Consider the following 25,842-nt stretch of genomic DNA (forward strand, 5'->3'; position numbering starts at 1 on the left):
TATTTAATTTTCCATTGAAGTTCTCTTCAGTGAAACTGATTTTCAGTTAGATCTTGTTTAGCTGGAAATAGGACAGTGACAAACGTTTCACCTTTCACTGTCAAAGCAGGAATCCAATAAATGAAGAGTCTCATCTTTCCTTATATGTGAGCACACTCTGAGAAAAGTATGTGGAGTAGTCTGCCAACCAATTCCCATCCCAATTCACCATCATTTCCCAAATCGGTATCAACCAGGAATAATGGGCTTGAAATTTTGTACCGTTAGATTAATAATTTTACCTCTAGTTGTTCCAATAGTTCTGAACCTTCACAAATAACTGGACCATTTGTGTCACTCTGCCTTTATTGTCTTCTCAATGTGATTCTCCTCTTGAACTTACAGCAACTTTGTAACTAATAGCGTTTTTGTACTCAATTAAATTGCTGTCCTCCAATGCTAATAAGGTGTTGGATTAGGACTATGTTATTTTTGATCTAGTTTTCACAGTCATTGGTTGAAAAGGTGAGCTCCCAGTTCCCTTGAAATGGTGCTCTGTAACCACCGAGGAGGAGCAAGCAAGAAAGGCCTTGGTTAATTCAACTTTGAACAATTTCTCTGCTGGCCCAAGAAAAATGCTGCGTTTTCATGGTAAACATTTCTCTTTGTGAAAAGGGTCTGAAAGGAATGTATATCCTGGGCCTACATCTCAATGTTATAGCACAAAACTGCAAAATTACATTTGCAAATGGACACATGATCTTCTACTCAAAATTTTAACTTCTAGAGCATGGCATGGCCAGCACAAGGCTGTTACAGCACCAGCGACCCGGGCTCAAATCCAGCTGTGTCTGTAAGGAGTTTGCATGTTCTTCCCCATGTCTGCACAGGTTGTCCCCCACTGCTCTGGTTTTCTCCCACCCTTCAAAACATACGGGGGCCGTAGATTAATTGGGTGGCACGGGCTTGTGGGCTGGAAGGGCCTGTTACCACACTATATGCTTACATTCTTTAAAAAATTACATGGAACAGACCATTGTACCACACAGGCATGGTACCACACATGAGTAGAACAGGCAATATATGTGTCATTAAAAATAAAATATACATATTGTATTAGAAACAGTCACACAGCATGGAAACAGACCTTTCAGCCCAACTTGCTATCCTCGATCAAAATATCCCACCCACACTAGTCCCACCAGCCTGTGTATGGCCTTATCCCTCCCAACCTATCCCACCTGCATCAACCACCTTCTCTGGCAGCCTGTTCCTTATAGTCAGCATTCTTTGAGTAAAAGAGTTAGCCCTCAGTTAAATCTATCTCCCCTTATCTGCATTCATCTATGTCCTCCACTTACCAATACCCCTCCTCTGGTCAAAAACTCTCTGCATTCACCTGATCCGATTCCTCTCATAGTTTTGTTTATTGTTCATATTTGCCATTTTGAAACTGAACTGAAACATGTGACTAGCAAGATTTGATCACTCAATTCATAAAATTGTAAAATTTACATTTCACATGTGGTGTGGTGACCTTGAGTCTAATTTTGATAAGATCTGTGGTCGTTACCTCTGCAAACCTTACAGCAACTGTCAGCTAACGAAATTTGGTTCGCTGGTGAACAAGGCAGCAATGGACAGCTTGGATATGAAATGCGCTGCATGGATTTGTCCTGTCAAATAATGGAGAAGATGTTAAACGACTCCACCTAGGAGACAACGCTTCATTTTTCCAGGGTTGTCTTTTAAAAAGATATACGATTACACCTTACAAGTATTCCATGTTTATTTATTACAATTATAAATGTAACTCTCCAAGCTAAATATCTTCCAAAATATTGGACACTAGTTTTACAGTTCTCTCCTTCCCCACTTTTTAATAACCACTCCTCCATACCACACACTTACCAATAAAATGGTTAGTTTCATCAATCTTAATGGACTTAGAATTGTGAAGCTAAACACATGTACTTAATAATGCTCTTAGCTCAAGCAACCAAAGATAAAATTGTCTTCATTTATTAATTCTTTTAGAAAATTGCTTTAAGTATCATCCAACTATTACTGGTGTTCCCTTTTCTCCATGGAGAGTATTTTGTTTGGTCACATCACTGTCTGGCTTTGTCCTGGTCCAGAAAGATATAAGCATTCCCTCTTCACTGTAATCCAGTAGACCCTTCCCTCCCAACCTCCATTACATTACTGTGAAGGGGTGTTGTAACAAAATATTACTTCATCCATAGTTCAGGAATAGCACAGAAACTTTTGCCTTTTTATACAAGAAGCAAGAGTGGAATTGATCGAGTGAAAACTACTAGAGAACCTCAGCAAATTAGAGAGTGCAGGAACTGAATCTGGAGAACTACATCAAACAAAAAGCAGCTAAATTCTGGCATTTGCAGTCTCTTGTGTCTATATTTAAATGAAAATAAATTTTCATCTCCTGTCACTATGGAATAAGTTTGTTGCCTGAAAAAATACAGAGAAAGACTTCACAATGCAGGGAGAGATTATTTGCTCTTTGATATTCACCTCCATTTACTTTCCCCTCATTCATTCCCTCTCTCTCTTTTCTCTGATTTATAGCATAGGAAGATCTCAAACTACATACAGTAAATCCCTTGATATTCAGAATTCAAGCAACAGGAAACAAAAAAAATGAAAAAAAAAAGTAAAAATACGGGTTTTGAATTGGCACACCACGCCATTAGTTCAACAATCTCAAAAATCCAGAAAATTCACTTAGCAAGCATCTACCAATCCCCATGTGCCAGACACCAGGGATTTTACTGCATTAGTAAGGGTAAGAGACAAGCAAAATTTCACTCTTCATTGGTGACATATTGGTGCTTGTTTAATGGTTAAATTAGTGGACTTGTATGCAGAGGACAGGATGAATTCGGCCCATTTGTGAACATTTAAATTCAGATCATTAAACAAAGCTGGAACTAAAGCTCAGCATTAGGATGGACAAAGTCCTCCATCTGGCCTGTATAGAGCGCGTCGAAAGAACCAAAGACTTGTTGATCCAAACCGAGGCTTTTATTAACTAAAAGACTGGAGCCTATCACAAGTAGGCCGATCAGTCCAGAATGACCTGGTCTGGCTAGGAGCAATCCTTTAAGACCTGCCAGTAGGTGGTGCTACACTCTCAGCCAATCACAGTCATCCTACACAACCATCTGTACATACACACATTGGTGATAGAATCTGGACTATCACAGCCTGCATGTGACTTCAGGACCTCCACAATATGTCTGTTAAGTGGCCTTTGGAATGGCCTGATATCCTACTCATTTCAATGAGTCATTAGGAATGTTTAATAAATGTTGGCCTTGCCAGGAAGTTCTGCATATCTTGATTAACTCCCAATTAATTTTTTGGAGCTAGTTTAAGATTGTATTAAAAAAACAGTTACAAAGCAATGTTCACACACCTGCATGTAGAACAAAAACTTGATACTTTTTAATGACCAGTTTTTTATCCCCCCCCCTAGATCATCCTCTTCAACTAGTTATATCTTGTAGCACGCTGCTGAAGATCCAGCTGCGCTGGGTGGGTCACGTCTCCAGAATGGAGGACCATCGCCTTCCCAAGATCGTGTTCTATGGCGAGCTCTCCACTGGCCACCGTGACAGAGGTGCACCAAAGAAAAGGTACAAGGACTGCCTAAAGAAATCTCTTGGTGCCTGCCACATTGACCACCGCCAGTGGGATGATATCGCCTCAAACCGTACATCTTGGCGCCTCACAGTTCGGCAGGCAGCAACCTCCTTTGAAGAAGACCGCAGAGCACACCTCACTGACAAAAGACAAAGGAGGAAAAACCCAACACCCAACCCCAACCAACCAATTTTCCCCTGCAACCGTGTCTGCCTGTCCCGCATCGGACTTGTCAGCCACAAACGAGCCTGCAGCTGACGTGGACATTTACCCCCTCCATAAAGCTTCGTCCGCGAAGCCAAGCCAAAGAATTCTACAAAAATGCTTTAAAAATTCTGCATCCTCTAAGCATTAAAGTCAGAGCTCGAGCAAGAGTGCAAGAGCGAGAGGAGAAATTCTTTATATTGGAATATTCCACTTGGTGGATTTATTGGAACGGCTGAAATTTTAGAATCAACGTTATTCTGATTTCCAATCTCCTCACATAGGATTTTTTGATCAGTGACAAGAGTGGTAGAAATTTAAAATGAAAACATCTTAGTTTAATAATAAGTATTCAGAGAACCAGGAACTTTACAGCAGGGCAGAAACATTGTTACAACAATTGTTATTTTAAAATAGTGTTAAATAGTTACTTAATGCCCCTGGATTAGATCGGACATCTGGTTATTAATACATACAGAACATTGGCAGAAATCATACAATGTGATTGGTGTAATCAACAGTTACTGTTGCATGACCCTGAGGATATGAATGAATTTTTAAAGCTATTTTTAATATATTAATCTGTCTGAAGATGAAACATTTGACATTAGTGAACTCTTTTTCATTTACCCTGGGCTGTTTTTAAAATGGACTGTTTGGCGGCAGTACTGGATTGATAGACTGACCAATGGAATGGTTTCGACAAGCCTTCTCCCCTCCTGCCTTCCCACCCCCAGTCCTGTCCATCCTGACCTTCGTTCTGTTTGATTTAGGAGAAGAAATACCGTGAAGGCCACAAATTCTCATAGCACACAGTCAGCTTGACAAAAGGTGATAACCTTTAGCATATGCTTTAATAGTGGAAATGTTTTAAATGTGGATTTTGAAATTAATTTATTTTGATTTCAACAAATTTTGGAAGTTTGTGTAGTGCACATATATCGCTTTCTATAGTTAGCATATAAAATTGATGATGAATTATATTGGAAAGGCTTTAAGTGTGGAACCTCATCCGCAGTAGCATCAAGGAAACACACTGCATTCCGTTTCAGAAACTGGGTTGCACTGACATCAATGAAAATCAATTTTGATAAGGGCATAGCCAAATATGTATCACCTGTTTATCTCAAGCCAGCAAGGAAAAAATTTCACCCCCCACCCTGAGTCAGAGCCTAATGGTGACAAGATCATGGGCAGATCACCAAGAACAAAGCTCCCTCCAAATCTGACATCATTCTGTTCAGGACCTATGTTGTGGCCCACGATAATGTTTGGTTCAAAAAGCTAGGACAATGTATCAGGCGTGATCAGCACATTAACTATACAGACCAAGGACCCACACACAATACTTTTGCATCACAAGGGATAAGAAATGAAAGTAGCCATTGTCAGGGTCACTCCTTTCTGAAAAATCAAACATAATAACTTGTAAAGAAGAATAAAATATAGCTTTTTATTCCAAAGCCTACAGTCAGGAAAAAATATGATCATGTGTGACATTAAAGCAATTCCTACCTTACACTCCAATAGGTAACATTCTCCTGACGCTTTCCATTCAGCCATCATTTGCTTGTTGTAGTAAAATTTGTTGCCAAGGACACATACAGCTGATAACAAAAGCACAGTATTTCATAGTTTAATGCCTTGTGTGTTCAGCAAAGCAAGGGCAACTTCTAAATAATGAAATTAAAATAATTATAAATAGATTCCATCTGATGTGCAAACAACACTACAGATACTTTCCCACTGTAATTGATTTAAAAGTTCCCTTCTCCTTCTGTAGATGCGGACTCAACTTCAGGGTAAAACCATCCCTGTCACCTTGTGCAGCATGGGTCTCAATGGTCAGCTTCGACCATATTGTAAAAAAAAACTTGTCTCAGTTGAATGGTTTTAGCTTTGTGAAATTTTATTATAAATGATGTTTTTTAAAAAAAATAATTATAACAACATTTTGAATGAAGACCAGCAAAACACAGAGCATTTCTGCATGTTCAAACTTTGAAACCTTCAGCATGCCTGTTAGCTTTTATCTACAGAGGTAGAAATGACTGCCGATCTTTGAAAACCTCATCCACTACCATGTTATCGAAGGGGACAAAAAATGCAATTTGTCTCTGTATTCATGATAGAAATACAATAAACAAAAGAAGAAAATGCTGGAAGGATTCAAATAGTTCAGGTGACATCTGGGGATAGAAAAATAAAATGAATGTCTCAGGAACTTTGTCCTGACCTCTTTTTTAAGTCAGATTTTCTACATCTTCCATTTTTTTTAATCCTTATGCACAGTGGGTGTATTTTTATATTAGTCGATATAGGCTTGTGACCTTGGTAAAAATGTGTTCTACAATTTGCAAAAGGTGGACCCTCGCCAGCTCAAATCTAAGCATGGTACTGAATATTGAAAGCTTTCTGCTTTCAGTGTTGAGCACTCCTTTACCTATTTAAACACAAAAAATAGGCTCCACTTCACAGTAGTAAATAGTCTATTTAAAAAAGTCTATTTAGCAGATAATCAGTGAATCTTCATGCTAGTGAAACTCCGAATGTGGTGGTACATTTATGCGGATTCACTACTTCCTGTTTACAGTAACATCAAGTCAACATCTACCCAAATGATCCTTAGATTTCTCAACGAGCTCTTGTTATTGGTCTGTGATCTGTTCAAACACATATTGAAACTGGAACAAAATACTTTACTGCATAAGCAATATAATTGCTAGATTTTCAATTGCCTAAGTTTCAGTATTGTGAAAATGAAAGCCATTCGTCTTCCAGAATGACCATTTCTGGGTCACTTTTCATCACTCCAGAAATTTGACCGGACACATGAGCATGGCCTGATGCAATAAATCCCCCTTAGATGATGTAATGTCCCATTCAACTCTTCATGTAGAGCATTGCCAGTGAAATTTGACCATGTAGCCTTGGGACAAATCATTGTGGAGGCTTCCATCAACTTGGTCAACTCAGTGTAAGCTGGACATTAATTAGTTTCATCAAGCGATGCCAGTCTAACCTCCATAGGATACACACCAACTTTCTCACCCATCATCTCCAGTCAAATATTGAGCTTATTTCACCTAAATATTGCTGCAGGTCCCATCATCTCAAGATTTAAGTTTTCTTTGAAACCATCTTCTAGACTTTTCTAAAATCCACTCCCCACCCACAAATAATAACCTTCCATCCTACATCTCACAGGCTTGAATGAATCTGTGGTAACTGGCCTCCAACAGCTCATGTTACATCTTCACCTTGAACCACTCACCTGACCTCTGGCTCCTGCCCTCACTGTGGGCAGGCGCCAATGTTTCTTTACCACAACCTTCATCCATCATTATCACAGCTGTTCTTTCACTTCCTCCTTCCCAGCTCAACCATTGGCATGGTGACTCATGGATCCATTCTCAGAATGCAGCAGCAGTAACCTTCAAGGATCTGTTGTCTGCAGCAAGAAGCCAATATCCACTACATTCAGCCAGTGCACTCTTTTTTCCTCGTACATTTCCAATCCATAATCCTCTTACTTCCCAATCAAATTAGTTCTCACTTTTTTCTCAATTAATTACCTAAGGACACAGAGCATGCACACAAAATGAAAGATTTATATCTAAGAATTATATTTTTAAAAGGCTCTCCTATTACCACGATAAACCTAGAAACTGGAGTAACCATGACTCTGGCGGGAGAAACCATGACTCTGGCGGGAGAAACCATGACTCTCTTAGGAGAATTGTCCCTCAGGAAGAGGAAGGTTACCACAGTGCTGTGGAATGTGCCGCCCCATCATGAAATCTATGGTACCCTTACGGGTTCTGCTCCATGGTAGGGCGTACCTCATGTGGATTCTGGAACCTTGTCCAAAAACCAATCGAGCAACAATTTTGGAGGGATAAAAAGAATTGCTTTGATGAAGGGTTCTGTCCTGAAAGAGCAATAATTATTTTTCTTCCACTGACTCAGCCTGACCTACTAGGTTTCTCCAGCAGATTGTTTTTAAACCAATAAGGTGATCATTCATCCACGTGCTAGTGCATCAGGTGATATACCTACAAAGTCACTGACAGACGTCTGCATGGGTAGTGTTATGGATGTGTCTATAGACTTGTTACTGAAGTTGCTTTTGGAAGAGGAGCTTCTACAGCAAGACAAAGTGACAACTTTTACAAACATCAGAGCAGCCCAGAGCACTTTATAAGTAAAACCACTTATGATATAAAATCACTGTCGGAATTTGAGAAAAGATGCCAGCCAATATTTGACATTAGATCCCTGCTTGGATATTTTGTTTAGTCACGACCAACTGTGTAAGTTTTGATATTGGAAATGGAAAAGACCAAAATCCTCACTCTCATATCACTATTCAATGGTAAATGATCAATATTCTCACTTTTTTATTGTTATCATTTGTTCTTTAATTGTTAGCAAACCTGGTGGATATCTGTGTGGAAATTGCAGAACTTTGTGTGGAAATGTCTTGGATTAAAAGAAATTGCTGGGTGTTGCTATTTGAAAGAGGGCAGTGTGTAGAGGGAGGTCCGTAGGTTTTTTTTTTACCAGCGCCAAAATCAATTCTTACATTTCCTCTTATCATATTCAATTAACATCTGGACTCCTCCCACTCTCATTCCTCCCCCTTTCTCCTCAGATGCCTGCCTGCTTTTTGCTTAAACCTTGAAGAGGGGCTCAGGCCCGAAATGTCAGTGATATAACTTTACTTCCTATGGAAGCTGCAAAACCGGTTGAGTTCCTCCAGCAACAACTGTGTGTTGCTATTTGAAATAATAGTTAGTTCCCCCAGTGCCCTAATGCAGTGATTCCCAAAGTGGGCAGTGCCATCCCTCTGTGGGCAGTGTCCAAAAATAGTCAGCCAGCACTGATGGATTCCAGTTGCCCTGAGATCACTTTTCCATGGCCTCAATGTTCTGGTGAAACCTTTTACCACATTCGTCACTGACTACACTAAGGTCAGCAGGGAAGGCATCCAGGTGCAAATACAGAAGATGAATTTTCAATGGCACGTTGCATTTCATGGTTTGGATGCTTGAGGTAGACAAAATATGAGAGGATATCACAAAAATGGGTTATATCCAAAAAAACAGTACATGATGGGAAAATGTTAAGGTGATTTTGTGATCATTAACCAAAAGTCCATAAATACAGGTTATATCTCTAATCTGGTGATATTGGGGCCACAGAAACTGTGCTGGACGACGGAAAATGCCGGAAAACAGAAAATGACCCCAAAGGGAACTCCCTATGTAAACACATCAAAGGTAGAACAAAGCTGGAAACAGGAAATAATACTGTGGGGTGTCACAGTTAGCGTAGCAGTTGGCGCAACACCTTTACAGTGCCAGCAATCGGGACATACAGACTGCCTTACAGACAGCACGGGTCTAGAACCCCAGTCCCGATCACTGGTGGTGTGAAGGTTGAATCTGCCGCTCTTAGTACAAACTCCTTTTTGACAGCAACTTGAACTCTGGTCTTGATCTTGGCAGATTTAACCTTTACAGTGCCAGCAATTGGGATTTGAGTTGCATGCTGTAAGGAGTTTTTACTAATGGTGGCAGATTCAAGCGTGCCAGACCATGGGAGTTGCCAGCCCACAAGTGTTCAGGAAGAAAACCCTTTGTGGTCCAGTGTAATTTGCAAAGTGGATTCAAATTCAAGTTCAACTTTATTGTCATGTGCACCAAGGTGCAGAGGTGAGGCTTGTTTTGTGAAAGACCAATTAGATACCTCTTACAGGCATGTTATGCAGGACTAGATGTTAATATCCCTTATTGCACTCCTGAGCCTTGCTGCCTAGACTCTCCAGGGTATCCAAGTGAGTGGTGGCATCTTCTGGGTTATCAAGTATCAGTATCTCGCTGATAGACCCACGTCACCTCCGGAGGGTTCAGCCTGGGGTCCCAGGCTCACCCCTTAGATGCTATTCACTCACTTGGGGGCCCAGGTGGAATCCTTTCTCCTCATCCAGAGCCACTGACAACCCTTTTCAGCAGCTCTGGCGAGATCTTTAACTGCTTGTATCTTTCCTCGCACTCCCAACTCCCGGAGTTGCCTTGTTGTCGATGTGGCTACAAATCTTCTGCAGCCTCCTTCAAACCTTGCCTTCCACCCACTTTGCTGCACATCAGCTGCAAGCTCAAAGTAGCTCAGTTTCTTGTGCTCATAGACCTCTTCCACTGCATCCTCCCAGGGCACTGTAAGCTCAATTATATAAACAGGATGGAGTGAGGCCAACCACAGCACAAGGTCTGGTCTGAGGTTGGTCTCCATGATTTTAGCAGAGCAGAGTTACAGGAAGAGATCAGTTGATATGGAACCACAGCAACATAGTTTTGTATTCTGAGGGACATTCAAGATACTGCCCTTGAATCTGGTGGTGTGCGATCTCACACTTGCCATTCTCCTTCCTGATGGGAGGGCGATGGAGATTGTGATCAGAATATGTTAGCTGCTTTTCCAGGGCAACAGAATGTATAAATGGAGATGATGGAGGAGAGGGTGGGGGAGTTAGAGTTGGGTGATGCCCTGAAACACATTTATAACTGTCCGCAGTTCCTTGAGGAATTGAAAGTGGCCTTCTTGAAGCAGGTGGATACTTTAACCTGAAGGAGAGAGGTTGAAGGTATCTGGGAATATTCCTGCCTGCTGGCATGGAAGACATGCCCAGTAACTCCATCTGAGCCACTCGATTCTTGGGGAGTTTAGTCTCTGGAAGGCCTATCTGGCATCTTCAGTGGTGACCGCGGGTGTGGGTTTGGCCAAGGTTGAAGAGATGAGTGCCATTGGTTTTTTTGCCTCCCACTCAGATCTGACAGTGATGCGCTGTGGCTTGATATATAAGGAATCTCAATTGCAATTTTGAGGAGTAAGTGCCAAGTCTGTAGTGCAGGGTAAATGGAGTTCATCCATTTCCACTCCTTGCAAAGACAGCACACTAAACAAGAGTGCTCAGTACTGTAATGGTGTGTCATTCCAGAGTAATTTAGTGCAACAGAACCTAAACCCTTTTCATCGAAAGATCCTGTGTTATTATTCAGCATTAAGGGTTCAGCAATGGGATGTGTTCATGTAAATAAGTCGTAATAAACTAAAATCATGCAAACCAGAAAAATATGCTCAGTGAAGGAGAAGCAGAGGTTTTTGCTCCACAAACACCTGCAAATTGTGAAGGAATCTTGCATCCGTTGGAAATAGAACTGAACCTGATTATGTGCCCAACCTATTTGACAGAGAAATAATCTGCAGAATCCACTTGTTCAGAATTATTCCAGTAATGATGAATGACACTGAATAGAAGCTCACAGACTGCAATACATGATAAATGCCAGAGCTATCTAGGACAGCAGCTGGATTAAAGTCAACATTCAATGGTTCCCATCAACTATCCTTGCCTTATTCACACAAATTGCATTGTCTGATGTCATTCTATACATTTTCATTTTTCTTTAACTGTGTTTATCACACTTGTCAGAGAAGATGAAGGGAATCAGTTCAGGATATTCATTGATACGATGCAATAAACAATATCAAATGAGGGGAATTAGATTCAGAGAGAGAGAGAGAGAGAGAGAGAGAGAGAGAGAGAGAGAGAGAGAGAGAGAACTTAATATAATTCTGGAGCAGATGAAATCATAGAACCATACAGCATGGAAACATGCCATTTGACCACAATGCTAACCAGTGGGGACCCTTCTGACCTAACCCCAACACCTATCAAAGTCCTGTCTACCTGACTGAAGTAGGAACATAATCTCCTGACTTCAGTATTCAATGCCCTGACTAATGAAGGCTTTCCTAATCACACTGTGATGCAACCTTCTAGGATCCATGAATTTATACTCCAAAGCCGCTCTGTACCTCAATGCTCCCTGAGATCCTATCATTCATGGTGTTATGTCCTATCCTCATTAATACTGTCAAAATACAGCATATCACATTTGTATGGATGGAACCCATCTGCATTTTTCAGCACATTTTATCAACGCATCAAATTCTCCTTGCAGCATCGGACTACCTTCCACACCATCAGCCACTCGACCAGTGTTTTTGTCATATGTGAATGCACTGATCTTGCCTCCCACCTCCACGCCCAAATCATTCACATATATTACAAACAACAGCCCCTGCATCCATCCTTGTGATCCACCACTTGTTACAGACATCCAATCACAGCAGTAACCCTCCACTATCATCATCTGCCTTCTATTGTGCAGACAGTTATCGATCCAGTCCTCTAGATTCCCATGGGCCCTATGGTTTTGAACCATTTGCCCATGTGGGACCTTAAAGATTTTACTGAAAAGTCCATGTAAATCTCATTTTCTACCCATTGTTAAGTCGACATTGTCATTTTAATCTGCCAGTTCCAAAAAATTAATTTGATGACCATCTACACAATTTAGTCATGAGCTAATGGCAAATAATTGGAGACAGATTTCTCTGGCAATATCAAATTAGGTGAATGCAAAATATTCCATGCACTGCTTTGTAAATAAGGGCAGGGCAAATCTCCACTGAGTTATGTTCTATATTTATTTTGCAGTCAACATCACTAAAATATCCTTTCATCCTTTTACTGGATGTGGAAATCATTGTCAGTGGACCAAACTGCTCAGACTTATTTATCCATGGAAAGCTGGTGTTGAGCTGATTTGCTGAACCATTATAACCGTGTCACATCTGGGCTATTTCAAAGACATGCTGTGGATCAAGAGTCAGGCAGACCAAACAAAGATGGTGGATTGTCATTGTTAAGGATCATCCTGTGGATGTTGTGGAACCTTGCTGTGCATAAATTCTCTATTGCATTTTCTACATTCCAAAGGCATTCAAAGCTGTAAAACATTGTAGCACAGAGAGTGTAACAGTTAGTGCAACGCTGTTAAAGCACCGCCAACCAAAGTTAGAATCCGGCGCTATCTGTAAGGAGTTTGTACGTTCTCCTCATGTCTGTTCCTCCGGTTTCCTCCCATCCTTCAAAATGTACCAGGTTGTAGGTCAATTGGGCAGCTTGGGCTTGGAGGATGGAAGGGCCTGTTACCATGCTGTATGACTAAATTTAATTTTTTGGAATCTGCAAAATATATCTTTTTTTTTTAAAACAGTCCACCAATAAAGATTCAATTTATACACAACAATAAAAAGAAAATTTGTTTCTTGTTATGTGCAGCAGGAAAGGTGCTTCTCGTGTACTATTATCCCACAGAAAACCGGTGGGCAGACACAAGGAGCAGAAGGCTGGATATCAGAAGTACTGATGCCACTGAAGCAATTACTGCAACCCAAATGAGCTCATGTAACAACATAGAAAGGAGAGCAGAGGGATATGTCTCAAGAATACATTTGCAGTCCAGCTAAAGTCTAAACAACTTGTAGTCATTAGGAAAAGCAGAATTGATGAAGGTACTGCATTCCTCTCTGCTCATCTTGGAATTCACAAATGTGATTTGTGCATCACTTACTGTGAAGTACATCAGGATTTCAGCAATTGAAAAATGATGCACTTTTCCAGTGATCCATAGGGAAAACAAGACCCCATTGCTTCTGGACCATTTATTGCAATATTGTGGTTAAATATTGGATCAAAATACTTTGAAATAAAATTGTTCTGATAAAGAGAGTGAGCTTCAAAAAAAAAGAGTGGACTTCGAAGAGCACAGAAGTGTTGATAGCATTATAAAATACTCACGTTGGCATTCCTTACAGCATTTGCCTTCCACGTAGACAGGAGCTTTACCTGGAGGACAATTCTCAAGGGGACAGATCAGCCTCTTACACCGCACTGTTCCATTCTGGGAAAACAATGCAATGTTATTTTAAGACTGTTTTTCTTGGCTGTCAGCATTCTTGAATTTTACTCACTAAAATAACCTATGGCTGATTGATGCAGACCAAGCTTCTTATAAATCTATTGTCCAATGGACCGATGATATTACAACAATATATACACGCCTAATTTGCACAATTTTGCTCTTCTTCATGTGATCCTTTCTCATTTTAGATGAAGCTGAGGATGGAAACAATTATGATTTTCATTTCAAAATAACTGGTTTAAAATACAGGTTTCCCCTGCTAAAAGAAAGTGGAGCATTCCTATGAAACCTTTCATAAGCCAAAATGGCATGAAGGGAAGAAGCAATAACCATTAATTTATATGGGAAAGTGTAACATTTTTGAATCTTCACTGATCCATTTGTTTTGGCAGTGCCCAAGTTTAGAGAGATTTTGGAAAGACATTTTCCCAACGATTTTTAAGATTAATATTGAACCTCATCCATTAATTGCTTTGTTTGGTTTTCCACGTGAGCCAGATATACCTCCATCTGCAACTCAGGAGAAAGTTTTAGCCTTTACTACGTCGCTAGCCAGATGAGCAATTTTATTGAAATGGAAAGACGACTCTTCACCTACCCATACACAGTGGTCACATGATGTAATGTCCTATTTAAGTTGGAAGAAAATTAGATACAACATTAAAGATGGAATGTTTCAATTTATAAAAATATGGGCCCCAATCATGATTCGAAGAATTAAGAATTTTGAATGTTCCAGAGATTATTTATCCAACGTCTGGAGGTCGCCATCAGATCCACAATTTCCTTTTTTTTTAAAAGCAAGGTAAGCTTGATTAGAAGGAGGGGCAGATTAAATTTCGTTTTTAAGCTTTTTTTTGTTTGTTTTTTTTTAATCAATTTTTATTTGGCTTAATTTGGCAAATACAAGTTTAACATGCTTATCATAGATTATTTCAATTACTTGTTTCTTATGGGTTAGAGTCCCAGGAGGGCTACCCAGGTGCTGCAGTTTAAAAGAGGTTAATGTCACCAAAACTAAGGAGATGATTTTTGACTTTAGGAAGGGAAAAACAAAGGTGCATGATCCAGTGAACAATAGAGGATATGAGGTGGAGAAGGTGAGCAAGTTTATGTTCTTGAGAGTCACCATCTCAGAGGATCTTTCCTGGACCCAGCACACTAATGGCATCATGAAAAAAAGCACATCAGCACCTCTACCTCCTCTGGATTTTGTGGAGGTTTGGTGTGAAATCTGAAACATTGGCATACTTTTACAGATGCATGGTGGAAAGTGTACTGACCAGCTGGATCATGGTATGGTATAGAGATCCCTGAGCAGAAATCCCTACAAAAGGTAGTGGACACAACCCAGGACATCACAGGCAAAACCCTCCCCACCACTGAGAACATCTACAAGGAATGCTGCCATCAGAGAGCAGCAGCAATCGTCAAAGATCCACATCTATTCTCGTTGCTACCATCAGGAAAGAGGTATAGGTGCCACAAGATTTGTACCACCAGGTTCAGGAAGAGCTGTTGCCCCTCCACCATCAGACTCCTCAACAACAAACACAATCACACACTCATTTAAGGACTCTTATTTTTGCACTTTATTGATTTTTTCCCCTCCTTTGTGGTTGGAAAATGGGGAGGCCTTCAAAGGTGACATTTTGACAGTGCGGAATTTTCATGTTCCTGCCAGAATTAAAGGTAAGACTACAGGTATACAGATCTTTGGTATTTGAGTGATATTGAGGTCCTGATTAAGAAACACAGCTGGTATAGACAGCAAGAAATAAATGAGGAACTTGAGGAGTATAAGCAAAGCAAGAAAATATTTGAGAAGGAAACTGGGGGGGTGGGGGGCTAAAAGAAGGTATGAGGTGGCTCTGGCAGACAAGGTGAAGCAAAATTCTAAAGGCTTCTACAGATATATTCAGAGCGATAGAAAGGAATAAAACTGAAGACCAGAGTAGTCATCTATGCATGGACCCAAAAGAAATGGGGAAGATCTTCAGAACATACGGGGGTTGTAGATTGATTGGTGTATTTTGGAAGCACAGGTCCAGAAGGGCCTGTTACCATACTGTACATCTAATTTACTTTTTAAAAATTAAATTAGTTTTTTTTTGCATCTGGATTTACTCAGGAGACAGACACAGAGTCTATAGAAGTGAGATTAAACCACAGTGAAGTCATGGATCCTGAATCAAAGGTGCTCTCCACAAAAGATAAGCTGATGTGACTTGTGCAAAATAATTTCTGTTGGGAAGAGAACATTTTTGCCTAAAACACACAACCCCTGTCCGCCACAGTAATTCTGCAATGATGGAAAATGGAAAATATAGAACAAAGCAAGAACTAGCAAAGAGAATTGATGAGGACGATGGAGCTGAGAGATACCTTGCAAGTGCAGTTCTTGCAGCCATCAGTCCAATACACTGACTCCCTGTAGACTCTATCTTTCACTTTGCAGCTCTTCTCGCAGTAACACTGATCCAAACTGTTCATCTTCTTTTCGGCATAAGATAACTGTGTATTGATATATATATCTTTATTCAGTCATTATGATGCTTTATAAACTCTTACTTTCCAAATCACTAATTATGTGCTATGATGGAAGTGAATTCCCTACTTACAAAACATTTCAACTATCTTCTGTAAAGACATTGTTCTTTTATAAACGCATAGGGGTGCAATAATTTCAATTTAATAATTATTCTTTCAACTTCATCTGTCCCAATAAATTGAATTAATTCGATCTTAATTCTGTGGTGCAGCAGGTTGAAGATCGTCTCAGATAGGATTCAAACATGTCTGCTGATTCTGTGAGAATTTTCAGAGCAGCTGATCATGGGTCTTGGCAAGTCCCAAATTGGGTGGCACCAAAATTGTTGCAGCTCAGTTTTATTTAATATTACAATTCCAAAGTCACCTTTGTAATGGAAAGAATAAGTCAATTTTATTGAAGCCTTGAGTAATCTAATTTTATCAGATAAAAGGACTTTTTAAATGAGAATAAATTGTTTCTCTTTCCCGCCAAGAGACAAGGTTTGGCCAAAATATCTTGGTTTGAGAAAAGTTAAGCCAAGCTTTACAGAATCATTATAATTTGTTATAAAATGTAACTGCAGAAAACAACTTACAAAGGAGAGATAATTAAAAATTGAAACACAAAGCAAGGTGATCATCATACTCTCGAAACACCTATAAGGCCATTGTTATTATTTACAATATTTATAATATTCTTTGCATAAAGCATGGAATATGCTCTTGTATTTCAGTCTGGAAAAAAATCCTGGACAACATCATGTCATTGCACCAATATTCAGATTAATTAATAGTGAACTGAGATTTCTCCCAGCATCCTGGATAATATTCTTTGACAGCCAATACCTCAATAAGTTCCTGCTCCAAAGCTCCCACTGTGCCTACATGAAAGTTTTTGGGATGTCAAAAAATTGCCTGATGGTATATTATGAATAATATTTTAACCAATTATTATAGAAGTTCATAAATTTACCATTGTCAAATACTGGTATTTACCTTTGCTGAGGTTTTAGCCAGAATATCTTGGAGCTCCATAATCTTCTGCACCAGCCCATGGAAGTCATTACATGTTGGACAAGCTGAAATGAGAGAATTAGAACTTTAAACATGAAAGTAGAATTCAAGAACAAGAAAAAATATTAATGAAAATTTTAAAATTCACAAAAACAAGAATGTTAAAATCAGAAAAAAGCAGAAATTAAAGAAATACATTAAAGATCCCACACATTTCAAAGGAAAACGTCAACTTTTCAGTCATGAATCTTTTTCTTTTTAAATATTTTTATTGGTTTTATCAAATAAATATTCCACAGCTAAATAACAATAAAATAATATATTAACAAATCTCGTACAGCAATGAAAATAGTACTGAGACCTACATTACATTAAAAAGAAAGATGAAAGGAAAAACACTATACTGAATATCTAATTCAATTTCCCCCCCACCCCCGTCCCCTTCAGAGGCTACTGACTAACACAAACAGTCACTACTAATGAATAAAAAGATACAAAAACTCAGGTATAATGTTCATTTTAATTGAATTAATACATCTAATCATTCTAATCAAAAGTGGCCACCATCCCGATAATAATATTTTAATCTGATTTAGTAATGCGACTAAAAAAAATGTTCATAAGTTCCTTACAACTTTATGTGACAGTGATTCCTAAATATTGAAATTGGTCTTTCTCTAATTTAAACAGAAATCTAGAATACCTAGAAAGAGATCCTTTTAAAGGTGAAAGTTCACTTGTGTAAATTTATTTTATAGCCTGAAAATTGTCCCATCTGAGCGAACATAGTTAATATGTTTAATATAGAAACCTTAGGATTTCTATATAAATTCTAAATAAAAAGCAGTAAATCATCTGCATAGAGAAATTTTAGTCCTTCAAATTTTCTACTTTGTTGAAGATCAACTAGTATTATATCAAAGAGCAAAGGACATCCTTGTCGTGGTCCCCTATAGAGCCTAAACATTTTTGATCGTTGTAGATTAGGACAAATTGAAGCCATAGGATGCAAGTATAATTTCAATCCAATTAATAAAATCTGGACCAAAATTAAATTTGTTTAATATAGCAAATAAATATTTCCATTCCACTCGATCAAATGACTTTTCAGTGTCTAGTACATGGTGTCTACATGGGTAGAGGGCAAATTAGTGCAATCAACACTCAGTGTATATTACAGTAGGAATAACGGTTTGTAATAAAATCTGTTTGGTCAGAGTTAAAAATTTTTGGTAAAATATTTTCTAATCTATGCTAACACTTTAGATCAAATCTTCATATCAACATTTAGAAATGAAATTGGTCTATTTGCTTCTTTGCCTTTTTTCCAAAATAAAAGAAATACTAGTCTCTTCTTTAAACAAATCTTCAAGCACCAGAGCTTAGATGATTTAGAAAAAATATTTATAAAATTTTGCAGGAAATCCATCTGGACCCGCAGATTTACAAGACAGCAAAGAGGAAATTTCATCCTAAGAAATAGGTTCCTCCAGCCTTGCACATTTGTCCTGAGCTAGGGTGGGTAAATTAATTCATTCAAAAGCTCTGTCATTGAAGGGAAAATCATCCTTAAATTCAGAAGTATAAAGATTAGAATAAAATTGTCTGAAAGTCTCATTAATTTTAGAATGATGCATCTTTCACTCGGATCTTATTAATTTGTTTTTTTTTAAATCTGCAATACTTTTCAATTGACCTGCAAGTAACTGACTAGTCTTGTCACCATGAATATAAAACTGACTTTTACTTCTCAATAATTGTTGTTCAATAGCGGTATGTAAAAAGAAGATTCAATTTCATTTCAAGTGGAATTTGTTTTTTTAAATATAGCTCCAGATCTTTATTTTCCACAAATAATACATCAATTTGTTTAATCCGATTCATCAATTCCAGTCTTATTAGACTGGCGGGCAGCTTAGAGCACTCAGTAACTGACTATATGCTTGAAACGGTTTCTTCATTAATATCATACCTTGGAATATTAAAGGTATAAATGGGAAAATTAAGGAATGAAGCGTAATGGCATATATTAAAAATTTAAAGGGAGACATAGTCTTTTACCAAGAGATGCATAGATTAAAAAAAATTGATAAGGATAGATTAATGTTTAGGTGGAAAGGACAAGGTTTTCTTCTTGTTCGGGAGTTCTTATTTTAGTTAATCAGCATATTCCTTTTGAACTCCATAATAGTACTTCAGATAAACAGGGGCATTTTATTGTTCTGACAGGTAAATTATATAATAAAATGGTTGCATTGGTCAATGTTTAAGCATCAAACATGGATGAATCTGCTTTTTTTTTAATTTTTTCAGCTTTACCAAATTTAAATCATTACTCATTGATCTTGGGAGGAGATTTTAATTGTTGTTTAAATGGTGTTTTGGATTGTTCTTCTCCCAGATCTACCACTCTTTCTAAATCAGCAACTTCAATTAATTATTTTCAATCAAATTATATTGTTTCAGACGTATGGCGATTTTTAAGTCCCACTAACAGGGAATACTCATTTTTTCCCAAATGTACACTGTACTTACACTGGAATTGATTATTTTTTAATTTCTAATCAATTGATCTCTGACTATCAGGCAATAGTTACATCTGATCATGGTCCTGTAGTTTTAGCCTTGAATTTTACCGATATGCCTGTTTTTAAAAGACGATGGAGATTTAATACCTCCTTATGAACAGCTAAAGGATTCTTAAGTTTTTTGGAGCAACAAATACAGTTTTTCTTTCATACTAATACCTCCCCAACAATGTCTAATTTGATTGTTTGGGATACTATGAAAGCTTATTGGAGAGGACAAATTATTTCTACACAGCTAATTTTAGGAAAAAGACAGTCCACTACTAATAATAAAAAAAGATAAACATTGGGTTGAAAAACCAAAAATTAGTTAGTCTTACAAATTTTAAAAGTAATTGAGAAAAGAACCCCATATATAAACAAATTTAAGATTCATTTCAGTAGTGGAATGTTAGTTTTTTTTCCCCCCCAGAGTCAGACATGCCATCACATCGGACAATCATTGATTATGAGCGGGAGGGACAGCATCTTTCCATCTCATTAAAAGGGCCCTTTTAAGGGAGGTGAGGGCAACTACATGGGATGGTGAAGCAGCAAGAATTAAACCAGATGGCCCACTTATTCCAATCTTTAGCTGTCCAGCAAGTGATTACAACACTGACCATTGAAACTATATTGCAGTCTTTCAGACATTGGATATTCACATCATTTTCCTATTTATAACATAATTGGTTTTAAGACAGGCTAAATTAGTGAAATCTCCAAAGCACAAATAAACTAGATTATGAAATTCAGCATTTATTCTGAAACATTAGAGTGCATTTTATTGCTAAAATGTTTTTTTCTTAAATATTCCTGGCTTCATATCTATGCAACTCATGGACAAGGCTAATTGGCAGGTTAATAGCCCTACTGGTTTCAGATCAAATGATGCCCTGATCAATACATTTTCACATATACATACATATAGAGCCAATAGAATCATTAAACATACTTCGATTGAGATCTGGGCACTGAGTGATATATCCTTGAGGCATCACGAGAATCTGTGCATCCTGCAGCACACCCTATAGGGAAAGCAAATCTCATAATTAGTTGTAATCACAACAGACCCTCAACATAGTCCCCTGTATTTAACATATTTATTGCAAGAGAGATGGGGTACAAAAGTAGAGAGGTCTTATTAGAACCATGCAGGGCTTTAGTAAAGTCATCCCTGGAGGACTGCACGTAGGTTAGGTAGGCCAGGATCAGCAAGAAGGTAAGTGGAGAAAAAGATCTGAGAGAGGACAGTGTGATGGATAAACATAAAACATGGGAGCCACCTTTGCGAGGAACCTCTACCTTTGTGAGGATCCAGACTTGCCCTGCGTTTGGAGTGCAGAACAATGACCTAGAAGCTGAGCACTGTTTCCTATTAAAATCATATGGCATAACCAATGGCATAAGGATGAATACTGGGAATGATAAATGAACCTTAAATTACTACTAGTTTGCAGCATAATATCAAAGTTATGATGAATGAAGTAATATTAAGCAAGGACTATCCTGCAAGTGCTGATTTCCTAGTGGAGGGGTCTGGAATTCAGGATGTTGTGATACCCATGTGACACTGGGATGAGAATAGATTTCAACCAATTGAATGTGAATCACTGGAGTTCTCTACATCAGAGAGCTGTAAATGCCAAACGATTACATGCACTCAAACCTGAGATGGGGGAAACAAGGATTTTCAGGACCAGGCAGGAAAATGTGATCAGATTAGCCATGAAAAGTAGATGAGTTTCTTCAGGCTCCTGCTCTTCTCCTCCAGCATCAATCACCCAACATTTAACCCCGGAATGGATATGCATAATTATTTTGATCTCTTGAGAAGGTCAAATTATCAAATTGTAACAGGAATCCAAGTAATTGATGGGTCTATGCAGTATGGGATAGAATGTCTAGGGGAAAAATTTATCACCAAGCCTTAGGCTGGAAGTCATAGGGAGGCTTGGTTTTCGAGGAATATTGGAAATTTGGTTAGGAGAAAAAGGGAGGTGTACAAGAGGTATAAAGAACAGGGAGCTGACAATTTGAAGGAGGACTACAAGGAGTGTGGAAGGAATCTTAAGAAAGAAATTAGAAAGGCCAAAAAAAGGCACAAAGAGGCTTTGGCAGACAGAGTAAAAATAAATCCAAAGGGTTTCTATAAGTACATTAAAAGTAAAAGATTAGTGAGGGATAAAATTGGACCCTTTGTAGAGAGTGAGGGTAGGCTGAGTGAGGTCAAAGGAAATGGGGGAAATTTTGAATGATTTCTTTGCCTCAGTATTCACTAGGGAAAAAAATATTGAACCAGTTGAGGTAAAGAAAAATAGTGGGGAGGTAATGAAGCATACAAGGATAACTGAGGAGGTAGTGATGGCTGTGTTGAAAAAGATAAAGGTGGATAAATCTCCGGGACCGGACAAAATATTCCCAAGCACACTCAGGGAGGCTAGAGGACAGATAGCCATTAACAGAGATATTTAGGATGTCACTGGCCACAGGGGTAGTGCCAAAGGATTGGAGGGTGGCGCATGTGGTTCCGCTGTTTAAGAAAGGCTCTAAATGTAAACCTGGGAATTATAGGCGCATGAGTCTGACGTCTGTGGTGGGCAAGTTGATGGAAAGTGTTCTGAGGGATGGTATTTACAAATATTTGGAGGTACAGGGATTGATAGGGAGTAATCAGCATTGTTTTGTCAGGGGTAGATCATGCTTGACAAAACTGATTGAGTTTTTCGAGGGGGTTACAAAAAAGGTTGATGAAGGGAAAGCTGTGGATGTTGTCTATTTAGACTTTAGTAAAACTTTTGACAAAGTTCCCCACAGGAGGTTAGGAAAAAAGGTGGAGGCATTAGATATAAATAAGGAGGTAGTGAAATGGATTCAACAATGGTTGGATGGGAGGTGTCAGAGAATAGTGGTAGAAAATTGTTTGCCTAATTGAAGGCCGGTGACTAGTGGAGTTCCTCAAGGATCGGTCCTGGGTCCACTATTGTTTGTTATATATATTAACTATCTGGAAGTAGGGGTGGAGAATTGGATAAGCAAGTTTGCGGATGATACAAAGATAGGTTGTGTTGTGGACGGTGAGGAAGATTACCGTAGATTAAAAGGTGATTTAGGAAGGCTGGAGGTGTGGGCTGAGAAATGGCTGATGGAATTTAATACAGATAAGTGTGAGGTGTTACATTTTGGAAAGGCAAATCTAAATAGGTCATATGCATTAAATGTTAGGCTATTGAGATGTGCAGAGCAACAAAGGGATTTAGGAGTTGTGGTAAATAGTACCCTCAAGGCTGATACTCAGGCTGATGGTGTGGTGAAGAAGGCATTTGGAATGTTGGCCTTCATAAATCGGAGTATTGAATTCAAGAGTAGGGAGGTTATGATGAAATTATACAAGGCATTGGTGAGGCCAAATCTGGAGTACTGTGTACAGTTTTGGTCACCAAATTATAGGAAAGATATAAACAAAATAGAGAGAGTGCAGAGAAGGTTCACGAGAATGTTGACAGGATTTCAAGGTTTGAGTTACAGGGAAAGGTTGTGCAGACTGGGGCTTTTTTCTCTGGAGTGTAGAAGATTGAGAGGGGACTTGATAGAGGTGTTTAAGATTTTAAAAGGGACAGACAGAGTAAACGTGGATAGGCTTTTTCAATTAAGAGTGGGGGAGATTCAAACTAGAGGGCATGGTTTAAGATTGAAGGGGGAAAATTATAAGGGGAACATGAGGGGAAATTTCTTTATGCAAAGGGTGGTAGGGATGTGGAATGAGCTTCCAACAGACGTGGTCGAGGCGGGATCATTGGTTACATTTAAGGAAAGACTGGATAGTTACATGGATAGGAGAGGACTGGAGGGGTATGGACTGGGTGCTAGTCAGTGGGACTAGGAGAGATTTGTTACGGCATGGACTAGTAGGGCCGAACTGGCCTGTTCTGTGCTGTAAGTGGTTATATGGTTATATGTTTCCAGTGTAACATCACTATTAGACCTTTGAAATTTGCCTTGTGATCTGCTGTGGTGCCAGAAGTGAGCTGAGCCCCACATTTGTTGAGATAATTGTAGACATCTTAAACCAGGTTGGAATTGTTTCAACGGAAAGCTGATCGCTTCACATTTGTAGAAATCTCAATGCGCAAGTCCATTACAAGTGAGATTTTAACTGCGCATGTTCTACCTGTCATGTTTTGAATGGTCTGATGGGGATTTTGTGAAGAATAATTATCTACATCAAAAGATGATCATTTATTTTTCTGAACCCATATTATCTAGAAGTTTTTGGCTTGCAGTATCTCTCCAGCATACATGAATGCGATCCTCAGCCTTACCTATCCTCAGTCATGTTACTTTCTATCTGTTTGACCTAACTTGTTCGGCACAAGCCCAAGGATTTTACCCAATTAGTGACAGAGGGCCATATGTTTGCATCATTTAAATAAAACCTGGAGCTTAATTTGGCTCTAGCCACAGACCATAGCACTGCAAGCATTCTGTTGAATTCATCTGAAGAGCATGTGAACTTTCTATCCGTGTTATAGCTCTAAGGAGTTTGGATAACATCATTTCAGAAGTTAAAGTTTTCCAATGCTGTTCAGATCCATGCATAAATTTCTGATCCTCAGAGAAAGACTCACACTGACGAGTGAGAAGGGATTGGTTCCTGAGAGGTGCTTTCACTTTTCAGCCCCTTGATTTCTACCAGATAAACCTATGTTGTTCGAATAGACTGCCCTGAGAAACTCTCTAAAAGCTATTGTGAATGGCACTCATTGTAGATTCCCTCATCTTTGGATTGTTTGAGAAATCCTGTGCCCTATCCGGAAATATTTCTTCTTCCTTTCTTCAACAAGCAGTTTTAAAAATTAATTTAGACACTGATATCTTTCACCTTGAATGATGAGTAAACAAAAATAGATAAAAATGTGGTACAACTCTCTGCTCAAATGCAATAGTTTTAAAAATGCAGTTGAATGAATAGAATGGCAAAATTCCTCTTTATTCAGATACTCAAAGCAAAGGAGTCAAATAGCCCACAAAATTTTAATATCCTTGTTGATAGCAAAGTAAAACAAAGACTTCTCCACTCAAACTACAGAAAGTTTTCCAACAACTTAGTGCAAATATCCAGGGAAGCCCATAGCTCTGTCCTGAATAGTACACTTGCAGTATTGTTAAAGAATGACCAAGCAATTAAATGCATAGATGGGCTGCAGCAACTGTGTAAAAAACGTATGTAAGATAAACTTTGCAAATTATTGTGATTGTTTGTGTTAAGTGCAAATTATAAAATATGTCAATAGTTTTCATATTCAGAATTTTTGAACAGTTATAAATTCAGTACAAGGATGCATTTTTCCAAGCAACTGAGCTACAGAAAAAATATCAGTAAGATTGAAAGAGTACAAAGAATCTTGCCCAGACTTCAGGAACGAAGTTTCAGGGAAAGATTAAACTTAGAACTTACTTCCCTGGAGCATAGAGGGGAGATTTGATAGAGGTATTTAAAATTATGAGGGGATAGATAGAGTAAATATAGGTAGGCTTTTTCTTTCCCCACCAAGGGCAGGTGAGATAAAAATCAAGGAACATAGGTTGGGTGGGGGGAGAAAGTTTAGGGGGGACATGAGCGGGAACCTCTTCATACAGAGAGAAGTGGGAATGTGGAAAGAGCTGCCAGATGAAGTGATGAATGCGGACTCAATTTTAACATTTAAGAAGAATTTAGGCACGTACATGAATGGGAGGGTATAGAGGGCTATGGACTGGGTGCTGGTCAGTGAGACGACGAGGCATAGACTAGAAGGGCCTATTTCTGTGCTGTAATATTATATGATTCTAACAGATCCATGAATAAAAAAGAGCTTTTGCCCTACTGCAATGTGAATTTCATGTTATCATATTCATTTACCTTGAAAAGGCCATGTACATTATTTCTTTGTCCTAACCAAAGTGTGGAACCAGTTGGAATGTCCATACACGGCTTTTCAATAAGTCGTTCATAAATCCTGCAGATAGATAATGAAATGACAATTCCATTAGAGGCTATTTTA

The 25,842-nt window shown here is 38.7% G+C and overlaps 1 protein-coding gene across 1 annotated transcript in view; it reads right to left on the bottom strand.

Moving 5' to 3' along the window:
- The window catches only part of LOC138745639 (protein kinase C-binding protein NELL2-like), a 198,331-nt gene that overhangs the window by 124,505 nt on the left and 47,984 nt on the right, over positions 1 to 25,842 (bottom strand). Inside the window, exons 5-11 of the mRNA XM_069902865.1 lie at positions 25,701 to 25,797; positions 20,754 to 20,826; positions 17,214 to 17,296; positions 16,071 to 16,199; positions 13,562 to 13,664; positions 5,365 to 5,456; positions 1,553 to 1,655 (exon numbers count right to left, since the gene is read on the bottom strand). Coding sequence (XP_069758966.1) covers positions 1,553 to 1,655; positions 5,365 to 5,456; positions 13,562 to 13,664; positions 16,071 to 16,199; positions 17,214 to 17,296; positions 20,754 to 20,826; positions 25,701 to 25,797 — 680 coding nt within the window. The remainder of the gene's footprint in view (positions 1 to 1,552; positions 1,656 to 5,364; positions 5,457 to 13,561; positions 13,665 to 16,070; positions 16,200 to 17,213; positions 17,297 to 20,753; positions 20,827 to 25,700; positions 25,798 to 25,842) is intronic.

Source organism: Narcine bancroftii, chromosome 11 (assembly GCF_036971445.1).
Source record: "Narcine bancroftii isolate sNarBan1 chromosome 11, sNarBan1.hap1, whole genome shotgun sequence".
NCBI lineage: Eukaryota > Metazoa > Chordata > Chondrichthyes > Torpediniformes > Narcinidae > Narcine > Narcine bancroftii.